The sequence below is a fragment of the Microcaecilia unicolor genome, chromosome 3, assembly GCF_901765095.1.
Source record: "Microcaecilia unicolor chromosome 3, aMicUni1.1, whole genome shotgun sequence".
Lineage (NCBI taxonomy): Eukaryota > Metazoa > Chordata > Amphibia > Gymnophiona > Siphonopidae > Microcaecilia > Microcaecilia unicolor.
The window spans coordinates 143,782,893-143,808,545 of record NC_044033.1 but is presented as its reverse complement, the minus strand read 5'-3'; the positions used below and the strand labels follow the sequence as shown (position 1 = coordinate 143,808,545).

Sequence of the window (25,653 nt, the reverse complement as noted above, 5' to 3'; positions counted from 1 at the left end):
GCATCTGCAGCATAAATCAAACTCCTGACTTTGGTCATGGAAACAGCATGAACTCCTACCAGCTGAGGGATGAAGTGCAGAATGTCACATGCCAGTGTTTGGCAACTCTCAGTTCAAGATGGCAAGGGTCTAACAATGAGGACCACAACCAGACAAGTTCTGGTATTGCAATATTTCAAGTGTCTAAGAGCTAAAGGGGTCAGAACGAGGAGAACCACAGGTGCCATGGCACTCCCAAAGTTTTCCTTCTCTCCACCTCTGCCCTCCTCCCCCACGAGCTATTTCCTTTATTACCTTTCACTCCCAAGGTAGTAATATTCAAACTGGCATAACACCAATACCAAAACCATCTAGGCTGGTAAGTGCGGGGCCTTGGCAAAAAAAAAGAAGAACACAAAATGTTTCCACCAGGGAGCAACAAAGAGAAGCCAAAGGGGTGGAAGTCACCAAAACCACAATTTCCAAAGAGCGCAAGTCCCAAAGGCATACAGTTGTAAAGATTCCAAAATTTTTATTCTCCAATAACAAATGCAGGAAAAACCCAACACTGGCTCCCACCCCCTCTGAAGTTCATGTTTCTGAGGGGGCATAAGCTGACAGGCCTTGAGCATGAGCAGATGCTGAAGGCCCTGCACCTGTTTGCCTCAGTGCTTTTGGTATTATGCTGGTTTGAGTGTCACCACCCCAAGCGAGGGAGGTAACATAATAAACATGTCGCAGGCATAGGAGCCAACTTTTCAAAATTATTGGGGGTGCTAATGGAAATAACCCCTGCCTGGACACATACAAGGAATTTCTCAATTTTGGGGACAGCACTCACAGAGTTGGCTCCTATGGTCGCAGGGGAGGTAGGAGGAAGATGCTAGAAACCTATGTTGGAGGGGGCAGTGAAGGAAGACATGCTATACACCACAGGGGAGGGGGAAGAGAAGGAAGAAAAGATGGGCACCACAGAAGGTGAGAGGTAGGGAAGAAAAGTTATGCTGGACACCATGGGGAGGAAGGGTTCAAGAAGAAGGAAGGGAGAGAGATACTGGACACTTTAGGGGGTTCACAGGTAGGAAAGGAGAGAGATGCTGGATGCTATGGGGGGACTACTATGAGATGATAAGTAAGGTAAGGGGAGATGCTAGATTTGGGGAAAGAGATGAGGGGAAGGGTTGAGGACAAAGCTTGGGTTCTCCTAAACAAAAAGGCATTCTCGTGCACCTAAGAGCCTCATGAGCCAGTCAGCAGCTAGCAGCAGTTACACATATTCCAGAAAGGAAGGTGACCCCTGAGGCAGGCATTTTGTGACACCGAAACACGATCCGTGTGAGGTCCTTTTGTCCAAGCAGCAAATAAAGCGTCTTTTAAGTACTATCTCCAGCACTGGATTGTCCTTTGGTCAGCCTCTACTCAAGCTAAATTGTAGAACATGATATAAACTGGCACTCCTCATCAATGAAGTGTCCAAATATCTATGTGATATATGACAATGAGCTTCACATTGAAGTGTGATGCTGGTCACCTACAAGGGGATACCATCTCTCCACAGATTATATACCCTTAATGGAATTTGCTGCTTTCATTTGTACCAGATGCCATTGTGCTCCTCTGATAAGCAATGCCTCTTGAAGCAAAAGGGTGGATGCTGATTTTAACTGTGCAGATAGTTTCTGATTCTCAAGTACATGAACTCACCCATTTCCCTATAAAGGGCTTCAGCAGGAGACATGACCCTTTCCCTATTTATCCTCCTACAGACCCTCTCCAAATAGGATGTCTGCACCTGTCTTCACTATGGCCCCTAATTATGCCCTTCTTACTGGAGGTGTTCCCATTCCAGGCTATCCAGCATTCCTAGTGAGTCCTTCTAGGGCTTCACTTGTACTATGCTTAAATATTTCTAAGCATGTAGGTTAATATTTCGCCCACAGGCATAGGTATTTTAGCCCAACTGCAATGTGGCTATATAACATGATGTGACTGTCTGAGCTAATCTGGGATCCTATGACTGATGGTTTTTTTACAGATGTACTGCTAACCATGTTGCTAATGGGGTTGGTGTTCATCATCATCCATTGGGGTACACATACATCTCAAGATGTGGCATAAATACACCTTCAGTCAGAGAAGGATTAACCCTCATTCTTACCCGGATCAGTCCTAGGAGGGTTACTTGACATAGAATATATACAATTTGGGGTTGGTGGGTTCAGATTGGGACCAAAATCACTGCGAGGCCATTGGCAAAACTATCCATGTTCTCCATTGGCATTCAATAACAGTACAGGCCAGAACTGGGATTCTGAACAAAAAGATTTACTCAAAAATAGTGTTAAAACAAAAGGAACAAACTCTTAAAACAATCACATATGGCAGAGTGCAAAAATAACAGCCAACACATACAGCTATTTAATTCTCTTTCAGGACTCTCCATGTCCCAATAGACACCACTTTCTCTCTTATACACTCTCCAGAGCTAGATTAAACCTAGATGTTGCCATTTGTCTTCACTACCTTGCTCTTCTCTTGTGGTTCTCTTCAGTTTTCTCTCGGGTTCAAGGTCCCCAGCTGGGGAAACAAGTAATCCTGTTTCCCCAACTGCTCATCTCTTCTCTCCTTCTCCATAGAATTAACAGTGTGCTGGTTTCCTGTTCCAACTTATACTTCTAAGCAAATGCAGAAGCCTCACCCTATCACTCCATGTTCTTCATCTTTACTGGTACAATGGGTAGGCTAGCCAAAGCCCTTTATCCCCCCTCACTGTGTAGTAGGATGGCCAAATGTGTATCAATGCCAAATGTGCTTCCCCTCACTGTGTAGTAGGATGGCCAGGGAAGCAGGAGCCAAAGAATTCAAAGTTGGGGTTTATATCAGTCACAGTTTCCCTCCCAAAAGGGGTCTCCTCCTACCATTAAGTCTCTGGTCACAAGAGCCCTCCTCTTGTTCTGGAAATTGCAGGGTATTCACAAGTCAAAATATAATATAATATAAGGCAGAACTTAGAGGTCTCTGCATACGTTTTAAAACCCTCCAAAATTGTATATTTCTCCAAGTTGTTTTTGTGATGCAGGCCCCACACACTATTTTGGAAGCCTCTCTCTAGAATGCATTTACTCAGTTTTTATTGTATACAGAGGCACTTCACTTTCTTTTTCTTACTATTCATACTTCTTCCTATGCTGCCCAGAATTCCTATGGTTCTAGTCATTACTTTATCTTGAAATCATCAGCCTTTTGTAAAATACACTGCAAAGTATATATACAAAAGTGTATATATCTGCATCCTGACTAAGGCATCTTTTTGCCAACCTAGATAACCTATACAAAACTGAGCTTGAATTATTTTAATCGATAAAAAGGAAACATTATATTACTTGTGTGCTTCCAATATATACACTAGTACAAAGAGAGCAGAAATGGATTTTTCATACAGTAAGAAAAACTATTGCAGCTACACATAAGGACAGAAATAAAACAAACGCCACAGCAGTTAGCAATTGACAATACCTAATGCAATGCATGCATTGTCTTGTTAAAGATTATGAGGGGAATTTTCGATATGACATCTAAATCCAATTTTGAACGTTTTGCTAAAAATTTCCAAAAATCAAATGGCAAACAAGGCCTTTTCAAACCAGAATAACGTCTATCTTTTTGTTTTGAAAATGGTCATTTCCTAGACGTTTCTGCCCAGTGCGTTTTTCTTCTGTTACCATTTTTGGGAAAAAAAAAAGTCCAACAGAAAAACGCACATAAATAAGCCATTGAGATGGGGGGGGGGGGGGGGGGGGAGGACACACAAACATTCCAGCACAGCAGTGGGGCACCTTAGGGAGCGCAGCAGTGGACTTCACATAAAAGGTCCCAGGTACACATCTCACCGTTACCCCCTTATATTGTATGAAGAGCCCTCAAAACCCCACCAAAAACCTACTGTACCTAACTGCAGGTGTCACCTATACGTGGATTCAGTAGATTTTGGGTAGGTTATGGAGGGCTCAAACATTCCACCACAAGTTTATTAGTTAGAGGAGAAGGGGACGGGCCTAGGTCTACAAGGTTACTCCAGGGACCTGCTTGCTGCTCTAAAAGGACTGGCCATAACATATAAAGCTGTCATACAGACTTATATGTACTGTTTCTTTCACATGTTTGGGGAGTGGGAGGGGTCAGTGACCAATGAAGGAGTAAAGGAAGGGTCATGCCTTAATCCCTCCAGTGGTCATGTGGTCATTTAGTGCACCTTTTTGTGACTGAACCTGGTCTAGACCAAAACATCTGTTAGCCCTGGACGTTTTTGCTTTGTTCCATTTTGGCAGAAAAACGTCTAAGTTCTGTGAATGCCCAAAACCCAACCCCAAAACGCTCCCTTGTAATTTGGATGCACTGCAGATGAACTGCATAGAAAAAGTCTTAAAAATGGATTTAAAAAATAGCGATTTGGATGATTTGATAAAAAAAATGTCCATCTGCAGCTTTTTGGATGTTTTTCTATTTCAAAGATGAACCACTACAATATTTTTTTGTTTTGTTTTCAAGATATGAATAAATATTTTTATTTTGAACTTTATGAAACTTAAAACTAGAATGCTAACCCCCCCCCCCCCAAAAAAAAAAAAACCAGGAGTAGGGGAGTGTTTGTATTCTTACATGAACAACTTCTAAAAATTGTTACCTTTGTAACCTCTGTTTGTTGACAGCAGAGTTGATTTTGTGCTCCTTGTAATTGATTTTCTATACTGTTCTTCTCTCTCATAACTCTCTCAAGTTGAGCCTCTAATCGGGCCACATCCTCTGATAAAGATATTACCTGGATGAAAAACAAAATAAAATGTAAAAACACTGAAGTACAAATATAAATGAATAACACTGAGAGACTCAGGCATAAGTGACCAGTCAGCAGATCTCTGAATTAGAGGCTTTAAAATCTAGAGTACAAACTATGGAAAGTTTTAAGGTGGTGTCCCTCAAAGAGTGTATACACACGTTTGGAAAATCAGTCTAAGAGGCATAATGAGATTCCTCTACTTTCCCAAGTGTTCTCTTTTTTCATCTTTGGACATGTTTAAAAAATACATGGTGGATGTTCTCAAGATTCCTCCAGAATCACTGCCTCCAGTTACTGGGGCCCATTATATTTTGGGCATTAGGAGATTGGGAGGCCTGAATGTGCGGGTGAGGGCAATTTGAAATTAACATCTTTTTTTGGAGTCATCTTTAACGTTATTACACAGATAACTACAATGGTGGTGACTTTTGCTTTAGAGTCAAATCGCAATAGTGTTCTGAGACTTTCCTTTAGATATTTGAAGACATTGTTTATGGGATCAAAAATAATATTTTTTTTCCCGATTTGGCTAGAGTGATACAAATGAGTTGTAAGGCTTTCTTGGCCTATTGGCTTAGAGTTCAAGCCGTGGGGGACAACTTTGTGCTACGATTTCCTTGCTTGTGTTTTATTTTATTTGAGGGCAAACAATTTCAATTTTTTGACCCCAAACAATTAGATGACATTCTGCACTGCCCATTGCTCTCCTGTGATGTCTGGGGGACCAGTCTACTAAAAATATGGGCCCCTCCAACATCCTAATGGCTTGATTTTCTACATTTTTCACTTGTACTTTTTTTTCTGAAAATGGCCTAAAAAGATAAAATGCACAGAGCATAAAACCTTGTTATAAACGGTATTTTCGGGGAAAAAAAGATAGACATTGGATGTCATATCAAAAATACCCCTCCAAGTTTAAGTCATCCATTCATTTAGTCATCTATATTCAACTGTAGAAACTATAGAACTCATCACACTTGTTTTCACCAGAATTAGTGCACTCGCTCATCTATCTATAATAAATTCCTTGTTTTCTTATTCCTAATAAACCTGATGAATATTAAGAAAGTGAGTATTTTCGTATGGATGTTGATATGATTTTGACTTGCTCTCTAGTAGTAGAGTGAATACATATTATAAAGACAGCACACACTATGCTATGCTTTATGTTCCCTCTTGGCAGAAGACAATATGTTATTACATTTGCTAATAGAAATCTGCTTGTTAAAATTCCTATCAAGCGAATGCTACATACCTGTAGAAGGTATTCTCCGAGGACAGCAGGCTGATTGTTCTCACTGATGGGTGACGTCCACGGCAGCCCCTCCAATCGGAAACTTCACTAGCAAAGTCCTTTGCTAGCCCTCGCGCGCCCGCGCGCACCGCGCATGCGCGGCCGTCTTCCCGCCCGAAACCGGCTCGAGCCGGCCAGTCCAGTATGTAGCAAGACAATACACTTCAAGGGAAGACACAACTCCAAAGGGGAGGCGGGCGGGTTTGTGAGAACAATCAGCCTGCTGTCCTCGGAGAATACCTTCTACAGGTATGTAGCATTCGCTTTCTCCGAGGACAAGCAGGCTGCTTGTTCTCACTGATGGGGTATCCCTAGCCCCCAGGCTCACTCAAAACAACAACATTGGTCAATTGGGCCTCGCAACGGCGAGGACATAACTGAGATTGACCTAAAAAATTTACCAACTAACTGAGAGTGTAGCCTGGAACAGAACAAACAGGGCCCTCGGGGGGTGGAGTTGGATCCTAAAGCCCAAACAGGTTCTGAAGAACTGACTGCCCGAACCGACTGTCACGTCGGGTATCCTGCTGCAGACAGTAATGAGATGTGAATGTGTGGACAGATGACCACGTCGCAGCTTTGCAAATTTCCTCCATGGTGGCTGACTTCAAGTGGGCTACCGACGCTGCCATGGCTCTAACATTATGAGCCGTGACATGACCCTCAAGAGCCAGCCCAGCCTGGGCGTAAGTGAAGGAAATGCAATCTGCTAGCCAATTGGATATGGTGCGTTTCCCTACAGCCACTCCCCTCTTGTTGGGATCAAAAGAAACAAACAATTGGGCGGACTGTCTGTGGGGCTGTGTCCGCTCCAGATAGAAGGCCAATGCTCTCTTGCAGTCCAATGTGTGCAGCTGACGTTCAGCAGGGCAGGAATGAGGACGGGGAAAGAATGTTGGCAAGACAATTGACTGGTTCAGATGGAACTCCGACACAACCTTTGGCAGAAACTTAGGGTGAGTGCGGAGGACTACTCTGTTGTGATGAAATTTGGTGTAAGGGGCCTGGGCTACCAGGGCCTGAAGCTCACTGACTCTACGAGCCGAGGTAACTGCCACCAAGAAAATGACCTTCCAGGTCAAGTACTTCGGATGGCAGGAATTCAGTGGCTCGAAAGGAGGTTTCATCAGCTGGGTGAGAACGACATTGAGATCCCATGACACTGTAGGAGGCTTGACAGGGGGCTTTGACAAAAGCAAACCTCTCATGAAGCGAGCAACTAAAGGCTGTCCTGAGATCGGCTTACCTTCCACTTGGTAATGGTATGCACTGATTGCACTAAGGTGAACCCTTACGGAGTTGGTCTTCAGACCAGACTCAGACAAGTGGAGAAGGTATTCAAGCAGGGTCTGTGTAGGACAAGAGCGAGGATCTAGGGCCTTGCTGTCACACCAGACGGCAAACCTCCTCCAATGAAAGAAGTAACTTCTCTTAGTGGAGTCTTTCCTGGAAGCAAGCAAGATGAGGGAGACACCCTCTGGCAGACCCAAAGAGGCAAAGTCTACGCCCTCAACATCCAGGCCGTGAGAGCCAGGGACTGGAGGTTGGGATGCAGAAGAGCCCCTTCGTCCTGCGTGATGAGGGTCGGAAAACACTCCAATCTCCACGGTTCTTCGGAGGATAACTCCAGAAGAAGAGGGAACCAGATCTGACGCGGCCAAAAGGGAGCAATCAGAATCATGGTGCCTCGGTCTTGCTTGAGTTTCAACAAAGTCTTCCCCACCAGAGGAATGGGAGGATAAGCATACAGCAGACCTTCCCCCCAATCCAGGAGGAAGGCATCCGACGCCAGTCTGCCGTGGGCCTGAAGCCTGGAACAGAACTGAGGGACCTTGTGGTTCACTTGAGATGCGAAGAGATCCACCAGGGGGGTGCCCCACGCCTGGAAGATCTGTCGCACCACACGGGAATTGAGCGACCACTCGTGAGGTTGCATAATCCTGCTCAACCTGTCGGCCAGACTGTTGTTTACGCCTGCCAGATATGTGGCTTGGAGCACCATGCCTTGACGGCGAGCCCAGAGCCACATGCTGACGGCTTCCTGACACAGGGGGCGAGATCCGGTGCCCCCCTGCTTGTTGACATAGTACATGGCAACCTGATTGTCTGTCTGAATTTGGATAATTTGATGGGACAGCCGATCTCTGAAAGCCTTCAGAGCGTTCCAGATCGCTCGCAACTCCAGAAGATTGATCTGTAGATCGCTTTCTTGGAGGGACCACCTTCCTTGGGTGTGAAGCCCATCGACATGAGCTCCCCATCCCAGGAGAGACGCATCCGTGGTCAGCACTTTTTGAGGCTGAGGAATTTGGAAGGGACGTCCCAGAGTCAAATTGGAGCAAATCGTCCACCAATACAGGGATTCGAGAAAACTCGTGGACAGGTGGATCACGTCCTCTAGACCCCCGGCGGCCTGATACCACTGGGAGGCTAGGGTCCATTGAGCAGATCTCATGTGAAGGCGGGCCATGGGAGTCACATGAACTGTGGAAGCCATGTGGCCCAGCAATCTCAACATCTGCCGAGCTGTGATCTGCTGGGACGCTCGCACCTGCGAGACGAGGGACAACAAGTTGTTGGCCCTCGCCTCTGGGAGATAGGCGCGAGCCGTCCGAGAATCCAGCAGGGCTCCGATGAATTCGAGTTTCTGCACTGGGAGAAGATGGGACTTTGGGTAATTTATCACAAACCCCAGTAGCTCCAGGAGGCGAATAGTCATCTGCATGGACTGCAGGGCTCCTGCCTCGGATGTGTTCTTCACCAGCCAATCGTCGAGATATGGGAACACGTGCACTCCCAGCCTGCGAAGCGCCGCTGCTACCACAGCTAGGCACTTTGTGAACACCCTGGGCGCAGAGGCGAGCCCAAAGGGTAGCACACAGTACTGGAAGTGGCGTGCGCCCAGCTGAAATCGCAGATACTGTCTGTGAGCTGGCAGTATCGGGATGTGTGTGTAGGCATCCTTCAAGTCCAGAGAGCATAGCCAATCGTTTTGCTGAATCATGGGGAGAAGGGTGCCCAGGGAAAGCATCCTGAACTTTTCTTTTACGAGATATTTGTTCAGGGCCCTTAGGTCTAGGATGGGACGCATCCCCCCTGTTTTCTTTTCCACAAGGAAGTACCTGGAATAGAACCCCAGCCCTTCTTGCCCGGATGGCACGGGCTCGACCGCATTGGCGCTGAGAAGGGCGGAGAGTTCCTCTGCAAGTACCTGCTTGTGCTGGAAGCTGTAGGACTGAGCTCCCGGTGGACAATTTGGAGGTTGAGAGGCCAAATTGAGGGTGTATCCTTGCCGGACTATTTGGAGAACCCACTGATCGGAGGTTATGAGAGGCCACCTTTGGTGAAAAGCTTTCAACCTCCCTCCGACAGGCAGGTCGCCCGGCACTGACACTTGGATGTCGGCTATGCTCTGCTGGAGCCAGTCAAAAGCTCGCCCCTTGCTTTTGCTGGGAGCCGCGGGGCCTTGCTGATTCGCACGCTGCTGACGAGAGCGAGCGCGCTGGGGCTTAGCCTGGGCCGCAGGCTGTCGGGAAGGAGAATTGTACCTACGCTTGCCAGAAGTATAGGGAACAGTCTTCCTTCCCCCGAAAAATCGTCTACCTGTAGAGGTAGAAGCTGAAGGCTGCCGGCGGGCGAACTTGTCGAATGCGGTGTCCCGCTGGTGGAGAGACTCTACCACCTGCTCGACTTTTTCGCCAAAAATGTTATCCGCACGGCAAGGCAAGTCCGTAATCCGCTGCTGGATTCTATTCTCCAGGTCGGCGGCACGCAGCCATGAGAGCCTGCGCATCACCACACCTTGAGCAGCGGCCCTGGACGCAACATCAAAAGTGTCATAAACTCCTCTGGCCAGGAATTTTCTGCACGCCTTCAGCTGCCTGACCACCTCCTGAAAAGGCTTGGCTTGCTCAGGGGGAAGAGCATCAACCAAGCCCGCCAACTGCCGCACATTATTCCGCATGTGTATGCTCGTGTAGAGCTGGTAAGACTGGATCTTGGACACGAGCATAGAGGAATGGTAGGCCTTCCTCCCAAAGGAGTCTAAGGTTCTAGCGTCCTTGCCCGGGGGCGCCGAAGCATGTTCCCTAGAACTCTTAGCCTTCTTTAGGGCCAAATCCACAACTCCAGAGTCATGAGGCAACTGAGTGCGCATCAGCTCTGGGTCCCCATGGATCCGGTACTGGGACTCGATCTTCTTGGGAATGTGGGGATTAGTTAATGGCTTGGTCCAGTTCGCAAGCAATGTCTTCTTCGGGACATGGTGCAAGGGAACAGTGGACGCTTCCTTAGGTGGAGAAGGATAGTCCAGGAGCTCAAACATTTCAGCCCTGGGCTCGTCCTCCACAACCACCGGGAAGGGGATGGCCGTAGACATCTCCCGGACAAAGGAGGCAAAAGACAGACTCTCGGGAGGAGAAAGCTGTCTCTCAGGAGAGGGAGTGGGATCAGACGGAAGACCCTCAGACTCCTCGTCAGAGAAATATCTGGATCTTCCTCTTCCTCCCACGAGGCCTCACCTCGGTGTCAGACACAAGTTCACGGACCTGTGTCTGCAACCTCGCCCTGCTCGACTCCGTGGAAACCCCGTCCACGATGGGGGCGTCGAGAGGTAGACTCCCTCGCCCGCATCGGCGAAGCTCCCTCCGCCGACGTAGTCGGGGAGCCTTCCTGGAGGTGGCCGCGGTCGGTACCGCACGCGGTACCGACGTCGGGGACCTCAACCTGGGCGATGGGCCAGCCGGCGCCACGCTCGACGGTACCGGTGCGCAAGCACCGCCGGTACCGGAGGGGTAGGGCGCAACAGCTCTCCCAGAATCTCTGGGAGAACGGCCCGGAGGCTCTCGTTTAGAGCGGGCTGCAGAGAAAGGCTGAGAGGTCGATGCAGGCGTCGACGTCAGTACCTGTTCCGGGCGTGGAGGCTGTTCCGGGCTGTCCAGAGCGGAGCGCATCGACACCTCCTGAACAGAGGGTGAGCGGTCCTCTCGGTGCCGATGCCTGCTGGGTGCCGAATCCCTCGGCGACCCAGAGCTCTCGGTGCCGACACGGGGAGGAGACCGGTGTCGATGCTTCTTCGATTTCTTCCGAAGCATGTCACCGGAGCTCCCCGGCACCGACGAGGAGGACGTCGAATCCATCCGTCGCTTCCTCGGGGCCGAGACTGAAGAAGGTCGATCTCGGGGGGGCTGTACCGCAGGAGCCCTCAGGGTAGGCGGAGACCCACCCGAGGGCTCACCGCCACCAGCAGGGGAATGGACAGCCCTCACCTGCACTCCACCCGATGCACCACCGTCCGACGACATCAGCAGACGAGGTCCTGGTACCACCGACGTCGATGCAGCTATCCGATGTCTCGGCGCCGATGCAGAGGCCCGATGCCTCGATGCACTCGATGCAGGGGCGGCCGAGGAAGATGGTCTGGACGCTGACGACGTCGATGCACTCGAAGATCCCGGTGCCGATGCCGACGAAGAGCCCGAGAACAACACGTTCCACTGGGCTAGTCTCGCTACCTGAGTCCGCCTTTGAAGCAGGGAACACAGACTGCAGTTCTGAGGGCGGTGCTCGGCCCCCAGACACTGAAGACACGACGAGTGTCGATCAGTGAGCGAGATAACCCGGGCGCACTGGGTGCACTTCTTGAAGCCGCTGGAAGGCTTCGATGTCATGGGCGGAAAAATCACGCCGGCGAAATCAAAAGCCGAAATGGCGAAATTTGAAGCACCAAATTTAGAGGGAGAAAAATCTCGACCGAGGCCGAAAAGAGGCCTACCCCGACGACGAAAGAAAACTTACCGGGGCAAAAAAGCTGGAAGTACGGGGAGGATTTACACGAAACCCGGCGGGGGGTTTCCGGAGCACTTCCCGACTAGGACAAAGCTTTCCCGAAGGAAAAAAAACACGTTCAAACAAATTGGACGCGCGAGGTCGACTTTCCGGGGCTCGACACGGCGAAAACACGACCGTACCGAGTGCGGACAAAAGAAGACTGGCCGGCTCGAGCCGGTTTCGGGCGGGAAGACGGCCGCGCATGCGCGGTGCGCGCGGGCGCGCGAGGGCTAGCAAAGGACTTTGCTAGTGAAGTTTCCGATTGGAGGGGCTGCCGTGGACGTCACCCATCAGTGAGAACAAGCAGCCTGCTTGTCCTCGGAGAAAGTCTTTTTTTTTAACTTTTCAAATATTTTCTCTGGTAGATTTAATTCAGTTGTTCTTGAGTAGATGATGTATTTGGGTTTCTAAATTTAAGTTGTAGCCCAACTTATATTGCTTGTTTTCTGTTTGTGCATTTAATTTTCATTACCTTCTTTTTTAGGGAATAGGCACTGAGAAAATAATTGTGATAATGGATTAAATCAATGGTCCACTGTAACAAGTATCCTGTCTCCAACTGTAGCCAATCCATGCTGCTTGGAAGAAGTATTAAACAGAACCTAATGAGATGATCAATTTCTCTTTCTCTGCCAGCAGTTGGAGGTTACATTCTCCAAACTTACCTAACACTTAATAATGGATATGTTTATGTTTATTTCAGGATTTAATGAATCGCCAGTCTATGGCAATGCCAAATGTAGATGATTTACAAACATTATTAACAAAAGAAAAGAACTCCATTCTAGTAATTTGATTCTTACAACAAATTACTTTCTTATGCATTATTCTTAGTTTTGTATCCAATACTGTTTATTGTAAGCCACATTGAACTCAAACTTGTTTGGGATAATGTGGGATATGTCACAAATAAATAAAAATAAATAAATAGTACAGGAAAGATCATCAGTCATTCATCCAAGAAAACAATAAAACCAAAACATACAACAGGTAAAAACATGCTAATAAAAATAGTGCCACTCATAACCCTGCCTCCAGTATCACTGTACTCCAAAAGCCTCCAAAAATAAATGAGTTTTTAACTTTGTCTTAAATAATTTCAAGGATGATTCTTGCTGGACCTCTAAAGGCATATTTTTCCAAGGATGGGGGGCTGCAAAGAAAAAAGAACTGTTATGTGTAGATTCCCAGCGTGCCTGAGAAGGGACCAGGCATGACCAGTCTATGGTCACTAAGAGAACAAAAGATCCGATGGGGAGCATAGGGAACAGCCAGAGCTGCCAAATAATCAGATGTTCCGTCATATATTGCCTTAAAGTCCAAAGTAAGAATCTTAACCTGGATCCAAAACTTGACAGGTAGCCGAAACAGAATGGTCACGAGATCTCAGTGCTTTGCTCGACAGAGGAAGCGAGCTGCCATATTCTGCAAGGATTGTAAGTGTTTAAGAGTACACTGGGGAACCCCTGCATAAATCACATTACAGTAATCCAAGGGGGAGGTCAAATGAGCATGGTAAAGGGTATGTAAAAGCTCCTTGTCTATTAACCTACGAATACTACACAATTGTTGCAGTATGAAAATACTTTTTTTTTTTAATCGAGGAAATGTGTTGAGTAAAGTCAAGTAGAAGTTTATTATTACTCCAAAATAACAGAAAGAAGTCATGGGGGAAGGTTGTTTGCTAAACAAAATAGGATGTAAAGTTAGGAGAGGGCCATAGTCACCCACCCAACAAACAATGGTCTTGTCCTCACTGAGGACTAAGCGATGATCCTTCAACTTAGCAGTCACCTTTTCCAAACAACTCTGATGTGACTGGAGGTCAATATTTAGTGGGTCCATATAATAAACCAACAAAATTTTATCAGCATATAAATAAGATGAAATAGAACAAGACTGAATCAAAGTAGGTAGGGGATTTATAAACATATTGAACAATAAGGGAGAGAGGATTGATCCCTGTGGAACTCTGCAGCAAATCTCAAAAGTCGCTGAAAGCTGACCAGATGCATACACTGAGAAGGAATGGTTTTCTAGAAAAGATGAAAACTAGCCCAGTACCTTACATGTAATTCCAATCGCCTGTAATTTGTTCAATAAAAGTGCATGATTCACCAGGTCAAACACAGCAGAAAGAGCTAATGACACAATTAAAGCTACCTTACCACTGTCAAGTCTGTTATGAATCTCATTCAAAAGTGATGCCATGATAGTCTCAGTGCTATTTACCTACCAGAAACCCGGATTGATGAGGATGTAAAACATGAGAAGCTTCAACGTGGGAAAGAAGTTGTTCATATACCACCTTCTCAGTCACTTTAGAAAGGAAGCTCAAATTCTAAACCGGGCAATAAGGAGCTGAGACTGAAGGGTCCAATTTAGGGTTCTTTAGTAGTGGCTGAACCACTGCCATCTTCCAAGCCTTAGGAACTAGACCTAAGGAAAGACTATTAGATACTAATTTATGTGCTACAGGCAATAACTGAAGGTTAGACTTAGCCAAGAAGATGGGAGCGGGTCCAATTTAGATAGTCGCTTTCAGAGAAGACAAAAGTTTTGAGAAATATTGAAATGAGGGGATATTAAATTTCTGCGATATTGCAGAAAATGCTGATGGCGATAAAGGAGGGAAGAAAGATTCCAACATTGCTACCTTACACAAAAAATATTGACACAGAGATTAACATCTAAATTAGCAATTCTAGAGCCAGGAGGCTGTGTTAACGTTGAAAAGACTTGAAAAAGCTCTTTAGAGGGGGTCGGAGAGGACCTAATTTAGAGAAATACTCCATCTTAGTTTTATGCAGCAAAGCATAAAACTAATAAGAAACTTTCCTTATCTTGTTTTATATTCTGATAAACTACTAACGTTGACCACATCCTCCTGTTATAAATTCTACAGCTTAATTTTGTACTGATTGAAAAAATATTTTCTTTATACAATGTCATGTTTGCATGATGTCTGATGTTCTATGTTCAAAATTAAGGATGTGATATGTTGTGAACCACCTAGAATGTAAGATAGAACTGTATATAAACTGTGATATAAATAAATAAATTAGAACTAGAATGTGTGTACAATCATGAAATAAAAATAATTGAACACTAAATTAAATCTCTTTATGTAAAACTAATTATTTAATGATGCACTTGCTCCCAAAATCACTGAATAGACTCACAAATCCAAAATAGATGACTTAATGTAGTCCCCCCCATTCCACATTTTTTTGCAAACAGCATCAGGGCCATGTTCTGGGCTCTGTCAGGTGCAATGCTGTTGTTGTTCCATTTGTACCCCGCGCTTTCCCACTCATGGCAGGTTCAATGCGGCGGGCAATGCAGGGTTAAGTGACTTGCCCAGAGTCACAAGGAGCTGCCTGTGCTGGGAATTGAACTCAGTTCCTAAGTTCCCCAGGACCAAAGTCTACCACCCTAACCACTAGGCCACTCCTGGAATGTAAGCCCTAAAGGCAAACATGTATTTGTTCTTTTAAATTAGCATTCAAGGGTTTTGGAACAAGACCCTGGAGCATAGCTGGTGTAATTTCCATGCCCAAATCCTGAGACCAATGCTGAGCCCATGGATCCAAAGAGGAAGGCATTTGCTTAGCTCACAGTATTTATGATAAAAAGAAGTATTGTTTTTTCCCCCTTCTTTAGCAAGTAAATAAGCCTTTTCAACTTGTTCTACTGCTTTTTCTGTCAAACCGTGAGATTCCAAAGAGTGAACATAGTGTTTTACTTGGAGATAAGCATAATAATCTATAGATCTTATATGATAAATCTCTTGTAATTGATTACAAGAGAACCCGCCCTTCTTTATTTTTTAAAGGACATTACACAGAGGTTAAGTCTCTGGTGAGGCCTCATTTGGAGTACTGCGTGCAGTTCTGGAGACCGCACCTACGGAAAGATATAAACAGGATGGAGTTGGTCCAGAGGGCGGCTGCGAAATTAGTAAGCGGTATTGAATGCAAAAATTATAGGGACAGGCTTATGAATCTCAACATGTATACGCTGGAAGAGAGGACGGAGAGAGGATACATGACAGAAACGTTTAAATATCTCCAAGCATTTATGTACAAGAAGAGAGCCTTTTTCAAATGAAGGAGAGCTCTGGAATGAGGGGGCATACGACAAAGTTGAGAGGGACTAGGCTTAGGAGCAAACTGAGGAAGTATTATTTCACAGAAAGGGTGGTGGAGGCATGGAATGGCCTCCCGGTGTAGGTGGTGGAGTCGAGGATTGTTCCAGAGTTTAAAAAGGCATGAGATAAGCATGTGGGATCGCTTAGGAACAGGAAGAATTAGGGGTTACAGAGGATGGGTAGACTGGATGGGTCATATGGCCTTTATCTGCCGTTATGTTCTATGTTTCTCTAAATGGGATGGCCGAAGCCATCTCCTTCACAAAACCTGTGAAAGAGACCCTCAGGGGGAGATTTACATCTCTCTTGATGTAGGGAGGGATCAGAAGTGACCCCATAAGACCCCTCCTCTGAAAAGTAATGAGAGTTCTTTACTGAGTCCCATGAGCAGTCCTATTCAGACTCCTCACCATACTCAGACAGAGCTGAGTCAGTCTGTGCCTGTCTCGGCTCAGTGGAACCATGTCCATGCTCCAAAGAGCGCCGAAGTACAGCCCTACCCTCAGACTCCGGGGAAGCTTCTTCCCCCATCTCGTAAGTGATACTGTATATGTTGATGTTCACATAGACACCCTTCGAGGTGTCAGCATTGAGGATCTCAGGCATGGATGGAGTCTCAGAAAGAATCTGTGGCTGATCTGCAGCTGCTGCAAGTGCCCTCACTCTGCAGCTGCTACAAGTGGATTACAGTTGCACCAACTCCTCTCTGAGCATTGCTCTGAACTGCTCATTGAATGTAGGCACTGGCAAAGGCAGGGGAGCCAGGAAAAAGGTAGCCTGAGAAGGAATCAGTGCCACACTGGTAACAGGAAACTGCCTGCCCAGAGACTTGCACACCAGCACTTCTTCCAAAGATGGAGATTCTCGGGTACCAGCAACGCCAATGTCAGGGTGCTCTCGGCATCGTGCATCAATGAGGACTGACAATTGTTCTTAATGGGCTTCCTCTGATGCTCAGCGTCACAGTCCTACAGTGCCAAGGATGACAAAACCTCAGTGTTGGGTCCAATGCTGACCAGCCCCAGGACCTATACTCAGCGGCCGATGTCGAAAGAGGTGGAGACCTTCTCAATGCCGGTGCACTCCCAGTGGATGTTGAAGTCTTGCGCAGCCATTGATGCTGATGATTCCAGTGCAGATGTCAATGCAGCGGTCTCCAAGGAGCCAAAAATTCTCTCCTGTTGGACCTGGTGCACCCTCTGTGTTCTCAACTGCATTTTCAACAGAGAGAACAAGAGTTAGGGTCATGGTTAGGTCCAAGGCATCCAATAATCCAAGAGTGAGGGTTCATCATGGAAATCACCAGATTACATTGGGCACACCTTTTGAAGCCACTTGGGGTCTTCTGGGATATCAAGAAAAGAATCGAAACCAAATTAAACTCAATTGTGAGCATTAAAAGGAGCAGCATTCAGATTGAAGTGGGTGATCCAGCCTAAATGGGCCTAGCAAATTGCCACTAAAATTAAAGGGAAACAAAATAAAATAAAGAGGAAATGAAAAATACTCAAAAAAAGGAGTAAAATACCTGCATGGAAAGGGCACTGTGAATGAGAGAGAAAATACATACTGAGAGGAGAACAAAATAATGCATACTGAAAAACCTATGCTAGCACTTTTGGCATGAAGGCACCAGCGCATGTGCGGTGGGGAATTTGCTAGAAAGTTCTAAGTTAATTTTACTAGTCAGCATCCACACTGGGCTTCGGCGGATGACATCACCCAGCTGTGAGAATACAACGGCCTGCTTGTCCTCAGAGAAAACACAAATACCTTGTATATTTAAAATAACAAACGCATTATTACCTTTAATGACAATTCTTCCCGTTCTTTCTTCATTTCTTCTCGGATTGCTTCTTTTTCACCAGCTCTCTTATCTTGTTGAGCAAACAGTTCTCTTTCAAGACGTTCTCTCTGTCTTATTATCTCATTTCCTAGTTGTTCACAGTGGACTAAAGCCTAGTGAGAGAATTTAATTACATTTTTCCACATAAATAACCAATATAGGAGATTCAACAAAGGATGACTTAGAAAATTGTACATTCTCAAGCGAATTGCCTTCCTTTAGAATCTGACAAGTGGATACAAAAAGTAACATGCAAGTGAGAATAGATCAGTGCTTTTCTACTAAATTAGTAGATATAACAACAGTGAAAGAGGCTAACCCACAAATTCTATAAACTCGCATGTCAGCTGTATGCTTAGCATTCAAATTGCATGCACAAGTTGTAGACTAAGGTTAGTTGAGCTGATAATTGAGGAAACTAGCAATAATTGTCACGCAAAACCAGCCTTAGTCAGTGTTCTATAACATGTGCATGCAAAATCCACATCAAACAATTTAAGGGTGGTGAGGATTGGGGAAGGGTATTAGTAGGTCAAGGGCGTGCCCAGGACTTCAGCAAATATGTTATAGAATAAATTCAATTATGCACCAAATTGCTACAGTTAAGCCCAACAATGCAGACTTACACTAGTATTCTATAAAGGCAGTTCTGTGAGGGGGGCAGGGGGAGAGTAGGGTCGCTGGACATGGGTGGCTGCAGGAGGGGCAGGGGAGAGGAGGGTCGTTGTTTGATGCGCCGCTCCCTGCCACTTGCTCCACGTGTTTCCCTACTCCTCCCCCTGCCTGGGAATCAGCTGTGAGTGACGTCAGCCTGGGTGGCTGGAGGGGGGGGGGGGGAGGGTCACTGGACATGGGAGGCTGCAGGGGGGGTGGGGGGGGGGGTTCTGAGACCAGAGAGGTGGGGATGGAAGGGGGGCCTCAAACCATAAAGGGAGGGGGGAGGGGGCACACACTCATTCACTCCATGTCTCTCACATACACTCTCTCTGACACACTCTCTGTCTATCACACTCTCCATCTCTCACACACACTCTGAGGAAAACCTTGCTAGCGCCCGTTTCATTTGACAGAAACGGGCCTTTTTTACTAGTAGTAAATGACGGTAGATAAAGACCTGTACGGTCCATCCAGTCTACCCAACAAGATACTTTATATGTATACCCGAGTTTGATTTGTCCTTGTTCTGAAGCTAAAGTCGAAGCCCCTTAAAATTTACACTCCAGCCCATCCCTATCTATTCAGTCATGATCAGGGCATAGACTGTAGAAGTCTGCCCAGCTCACATTTTGCTTCCCAATTACGGGTGTCACCACCCAATCTCTGCTAAGATTCCGCGGAACCATTCCTTCTAAACAAGATTCCTTCACTGGCTCCCACTTAAGGAACGCATTGCGTTCAAGATCTGCACGATTGTACAAAAAAATCATTCACGCAGAAGCCCCAATCTACATGCTAAACCTCGTGGACCTACCTCCCAGAAACGCCACAAGATCATCCCGCAAATTTCTCAACCTGCACTACCCCAGCTGTAAAGGACTTAAATACAAGCTGATGCATGCCACTACCTTCTCTTACATGAGCACGCAGTTATGGAATGCATTACCTACAGACTTGAAAGCAATCAACGAAACAACTATCTTTCAAAAAATCTCTGAAAACATTCTTCTTCAACAAGGCCTACAATGAGAACCTATAGCCTCACTAAGTCACCTCACCAACCCACTCATTTATGAACGCCCACCTTCTATAACTACCCTAATCACTCTCTTCCTTCTTTTCCCTTCCCTTCCTTGATCGCTACACATTACTAACTGTATCTGATATCCTGAAATGACAATGTTAACAAATCTATGTAAGCCACATTGAGCCTGCAAATAGGTGGGGGAATGCAGGATACAAATGCAATAAATAAATAAATAATTCCATTACCGTTTTCATCTCCACCACCTCCTGCGGGAGGGCGTTCCACATATCCACCACCCTCTCCGTGAAAAAATAGTTCCTGACATTAGTCCTGAGTCTGCCCCCCTTCAACCTCTTGTCCTCTAGTTCTACCGTCTTCCCATCTCCGAAAAAGGTTCGTTTGCGGATTAATACCTTTCAAATATTTGAACGTCTGTATCATGTCACCCCTGTTTCTCCTTTCCTCCAAGGTATACATGTTCAGGTCAGCAAGTCTCTCCTCGTACAGTTTGCAACACAACACAATTCATATCACGTATCATAGTGGTTTACATCACAACAAAATTTTCAAAAAAGACATCAGAAAAGAAAAGGTTAAGAAAAGAGGTGCATGTTGATACTTATGCCCCACACCCAAGATTTGAGTTAATCCTCTCCAAATGCTTGTTGAAAGAAATATATCTTTAGGACAGCTTTGAACCCAAGCAGCATAGGTTCAAGCCAAATATATTTTGATAAAGAGTTCCCCAATATAGGAACCCAGAATATATAAAGGCAGAGAATCTAGTAGTAGCTCATCATGCTCGCGATGGATGGGGAACAGTCAACAACTGGGTTCTTGGCACTATTCTGAACCCGGCACTGGCAAGATGCAGGAGTAACTGGAGATCATTCCTGCCCTGACCCCACTAGACACCAGGGATTATTAAAGATAGGCCCTGTGGGGCATATGGCCTTGTCAATTTTTGTGTGTGAACCTGAATATACAACCAATTTTGGCTGACTCTACATAGACTACAAATCATGGATTACTGACAATGCAGGACTGCCATCTTGCCTGTGTAAACTACACGCTGGAATTGCATTGCTTAAAGGCTATGTGGGACAAAAGTGAGCAAAGTACCTGTGCTACTGTTTTTATTCCCTGCTGTGTACTAGATCAATTCAATTGTGAGACTTTGTGTATACAGACAGCTATTATCAGTGCAAACCCCTCAGCCAAGTCACAACATTAGATTTCACATAGGCATCTGTTATGCTGCATCAGAGAGACTCTGTGCTGTCAAAACCATGTGGACACTTTCAACCTAATTGGTTCTTTGGAAACAACCAACTCTTGGATTACCAACCACAAGAGTTGCTTTGTTTGAGATAACAACACAGAACTGAAAATTCAGGACTGCTGGAAAGGGACAGAGAGAAGTGAGCCCGCTCCCACCCACTTTTACATACTTTTCTTTGTGTAGTCTGGGTTGCATGACAAGTTGCACTGTACTCTGGCATACAACCATTTACATACTAATACAGTCATTTGCCTAGGATTCTGAGCTACCTCCTGGGCAGCCTGTCTGTAGTTAAAACTCCACTGGACACTGTATTTTATGCATATCTATCCCTCTGCCTATTCTTACACATGTGCTCAGTGACCAAGGACAGCTGAGTTGGAGCTGGTGATAGACCCATTGCTGGAATGGAACTGTCTGGACATTAACAAATCATATGGAACTGTGTCTGGATATTAACAGGTCATATGCACAACAGGGATTATTCAGTTGGAAAGTGTGATCCAAACCAAATGCCTAGTACAGCTACCAATGAATGGCATGACCACACCTTGAATGCTGTGTGCAGATCTGGTTATCTCATTTTTAAAAAAGACTGCGGAACTAGAAAAGGTTCAGAGAAAGGAGATGAGAATGATAAAGGCAATGGACAGATTCCCTGTGAGGAAGGCTCAAATAGTTAGAGCTCTTTAGCATGAAGAAGAGAGGGCTGAGAGGACATACAATGGAAGTTTGTAAAATCATGAATGAGTTGGAATGTATAAAAAGGGATTGGTTATTTAACTTTTCAAATAGTCCTTATTTCAAACATTTATATATCCCTAATAGGGCATGCTAGCTAAATAAGAAACCAATGATGAGAAAACAAGGCTTTGCAATATATAAGCAAACTGGTAGGGGTGTGCATTCATGAGTGTGTATTTGGTTCATTTCAGCATCTAAACATTAAAGTGTGTACAAATTGCTTGGAAGCTCCTAAACCTATGAACATACACACAACTGTATGCATCTTTAACTTCTTAGATGCATACAACACGTGCCTTTAAAAAATGTGAAAATGTGTAATAAAAAGGGCATGAACTGAACATTTTTTTGGCCAAGCAAATGCCTACAAATTGGCTAACAATTGTACACACCCTAATTTTGTGCCAGTTGAAAAGCTTCCACAGTAGAAAAGGGCAAACCTAAGAAAACTGAATTGCAGTAACCCAGAAGAGGATTAACCAAGGTCTGAACAGTACTGAAGTTGTCAGAGGACAACAATGGCTTCAGGCATCAAAGCAAATGTAGTTCATAAAACACTGATTTAATTTAATTTACATTTAATTTTAGCATGTGTATTCCACTTAACCAAATGTGGTTCTAGGCAGATTACAGCATAAAAATACCTTTTGAGTATGACATTCCATAGTCAGTGTGTATTCCACTTAACCAAATGTGGTTCTGGGCAGCTCACAGCATAAAAAATACCTTTTGAGTATGACATCCCATAGTCAGTTTTGTGTTCAATATAACACCTATATAGCTCACTTCTATTACTAATGGAATGGTTTGATTTCCTATTCTCATCTGATTAGTAGCCCAATTGATTATAAGGGCCGTGGTTTTAGATGAATAGGAAGACTGTTATCATTCCATGAAGCTAACAGGTAACAAATATAAAATCAACTGAATAAACAAACCAAACAGGACCCCATGGTTCAACAAAAATGTGAAACAATTAAAATCTAGAACCAGACAACTCGAACGAGCTTGGAGAAAAAAAACAATCAAAATCTAAACACTTGGAAAGAATCACATAGAAAATACAAATATGAGATCAAAAAATCCAAATGGAACTACTATAATGAACAATTAGGTTCTGACCACAAAATCATGAAAAAGTTATACAAGCTACTTGATAAATTACTAGACAAAAAACTAGTGTCATCAACAAAATCAGGAATCCCAACAGCAGACGATCTTGCTAACTACTTCAAAGGCAAAATTGTCGATCTACACAAATATGTCACAGGACTACACCAACCTTGATACCTTACTTAATGAGCTAGACTCATAGAAGAATACCCAGCCGACCGAACTTGGACAAATTTCGCCCAGATCACACAAGAAACAATAGCACTAGCAACCAATAAGATCTCTACAGCCTATTGTCAATTGGACACCTGCCCCAATTATCTAATGAACCCCCCACCCCCATCACTGAACTTACCTCCCACCTCAACTTCTTGTTCCAGCATGGCATATTCCCCAAAGACAAAGGTAATATACTACTCACACCATTACCAAAAGACACCAAAAAGAAAACTAACGATATCACCAACTACTGACCTGTGGCATCCATCCCACTTACAACCAAACTAATGGAAAGCATTGTAGCTAAACAACTTACTGAATACATCAACAATTTCTCAATCCTTTATGAATCACAGTCAGGCTTCAGATCTCTCCACAGTACGGAAACTGTCCTGGTAACTCTCCTAGCCAAGTTCAAAAAGGAAATCGTATTATGTAAAAACATACTCATCTTGCAATTCAACTTGTCAAGCGCATTTGACATGGTTGACCACTATATACTATTAAGAATACTCGACAAGATAGGCATAGGAGGGAATATATTCAAAAGGATCAAGGGTTTCCTAACCACAAGATCTTATCAAGTAAAAGCAAACTCAAACATATCACCATCATGGAGTACCGATTGCGGAGTACCCCAGGGTTCACCTCTCTCACCCATATTATTTAATCTGATGATAATCCTCCTTGCTCATGCCCTATACAAGCAAAATCTTAATCATTTTCTGTATGCGGATGATGTCATCATTTACATATCGTTCAACTCTAATCCAACAGAAATCACTGTTGCAATAAAGACTAGTTTAAGCTTAATGGATGCCTGGGGATCGGCATTCAAACTCAACAAGGAAAAAAACTCACTGCCTTATTCTCTCTTCTCACCACAAAACAAACCTCCCTTCATCCACAAAAACCCTGGAACATACTCTCCTAATATTGGACAAACTGAAGATCCTTGGAATTAATATTGACACCAACCTAACCCTGGAGAGCCAAGCCTCTGCCACCATGAAAAAAATGTTCCATGCAATGTGGAAACTCAAACGGATCAAACAATTCTTCCCAAGGGAAACTTTCCGTAACATAATTCAAACAATGGTACTATCACATGTTGACTACTGTAACGCCATATATGCAGGATGCAAAGAACAGATCTTAAAGGAAACTCCAGACCGCGCAGAACACGGCATCTAGACTCATTTTCGGAAAGATAAGATTCGAAAGTGCTAAACCCCTACGTGAAATACTGCACTGGCTACCAATTAAGGAACGAATAGCCTTCAAAATTTGCACTCTGGTCCACAAACTAAGCCATGGTCTGGCCCCAACCTACATGACCGAACTTATTGGCTTACCAACTAGAAACATCATCGAATCATCAAGAACGTTTCTAAACCTGCATTACCCAAACTGTACAGGACTAAAATACAAATCAACATATGCATCCAGCTTTTCCTACATTTGCACCCAGCTCTGGAATGCATTACCTAGAAACATTACAACTGTGAACATCCATCTAAAATTCCGAAAAGACTTCAAGACTCACCTCCTGGAAAGCCTACCCAGCAGACCCGAACTAATTCATGAACAATGCATCACATCTATCGAAGAAATGAACAATACCCCTTCCACATAATCCTACTACTTCAAACTGTACAAATTTTACCACTCCAGTTATAATTAAGTGTAGAAATGTTAAGTAGTAGTAGTAGTAGTACTTCTACCCTTATCCTACTCTGTATTGCTCTCTAGAAGCTGTAGTCCCATCCCCAGAGACTTATCAGCCTCATTGGAATTACTTCTCTCTGTATGCTACTATATATTCGTCCCAGAGTTGTATTCTCTTTTTCGGAACCTTATCAGCTTCCTTGCACCTACTGTTAGTGCATTTTCCACTCTGTATATATTCCCGGAGTTGGTACTCTCCGGAACCTGTAAGCCACACTGAGCCTACTGCTATGCAGGAAAATGTGGGATACAAATGTAATAAATAAATAAAGTATTTTTACCACTCAGTGCAAATTTAAATTGTGGAATTCTTTGCTGGAGAATGTGGTGAATGAAGTTAGCATCACTGGGTTTAAAAAGGGGTCAGACCAGGCCTGGAGGAAAAGCCCATGAATTTATTATCCATATAGATCTGGGAATGCCGCTATTTATCCCTGGTAATGAGCAATGAGAACGGGATCTATTTCTTGGGGTCATGCCAGGTAACTGATATAGGAGCCCTGTTACAAAAGTGCGCTGAAAAATGGCCTGCGGTAGTGTAGATGCGTGTTTTGGGCACACACAGAATAATTTTTCAGCACACCTGTAAAAAAATGCCTTTTTTAAATTATTTCCAAGAATGGACGTGCGGCAAAATGAAAATTGCTGCACGTCCATTTTGGGTCTGAGACCTTACTGCCAGCCAAATGACCTAGCAGTAAGGTCTCTCGTGGTAACCAGGTGGTAATGGTCTGTGCATGTAAAATGCCAATTACTGCCCGATTACCGCCCACATGTCAGAAGATAAAAATATTGTCCGGCGCACATAGCGGACGCACATCAAAAATAAAATTACTGCAATGGCCACGTGTTAACCGGGCGGTAACTCTAAATTGACACGCGTTGGGCGCGTATAGGTACCTAATCAACTTAGTAAAACAGCCCTACAGATTTGGTAACTGTGGTTGA

The 25,653-nt window shown here is 44.7% G+C and overlaps 1 protein-coding gene across 1 annotated transcript in view; it reads right to left on the bottom strand.

The window, feature by feature from the left end:
- SDCCAG8 (serologically defined colon cancer antigen 8) overlaps positions 1–25,653 on the bottom strand; it is a 434,015-nt gene that overhangs the window by 313,313 nt on the left and 95,049 nt on the right. The window contains exons 10-11 of the mRNA XM_030196427.1: positions 17,896–18,048; positions 4,664–4,798 (exon numbers count right to left, since the gene is read on the bottom strand). Of these exons, the coding sequence (XP_030052287.1) occupies positions 4,664–4,798; positions 17,896–18,048 (288 nt within the window). The remainder of the gene's footprint in view (positions 1–4,663; positions 4,799–17,895; positions 18,049–25,653) is intronic.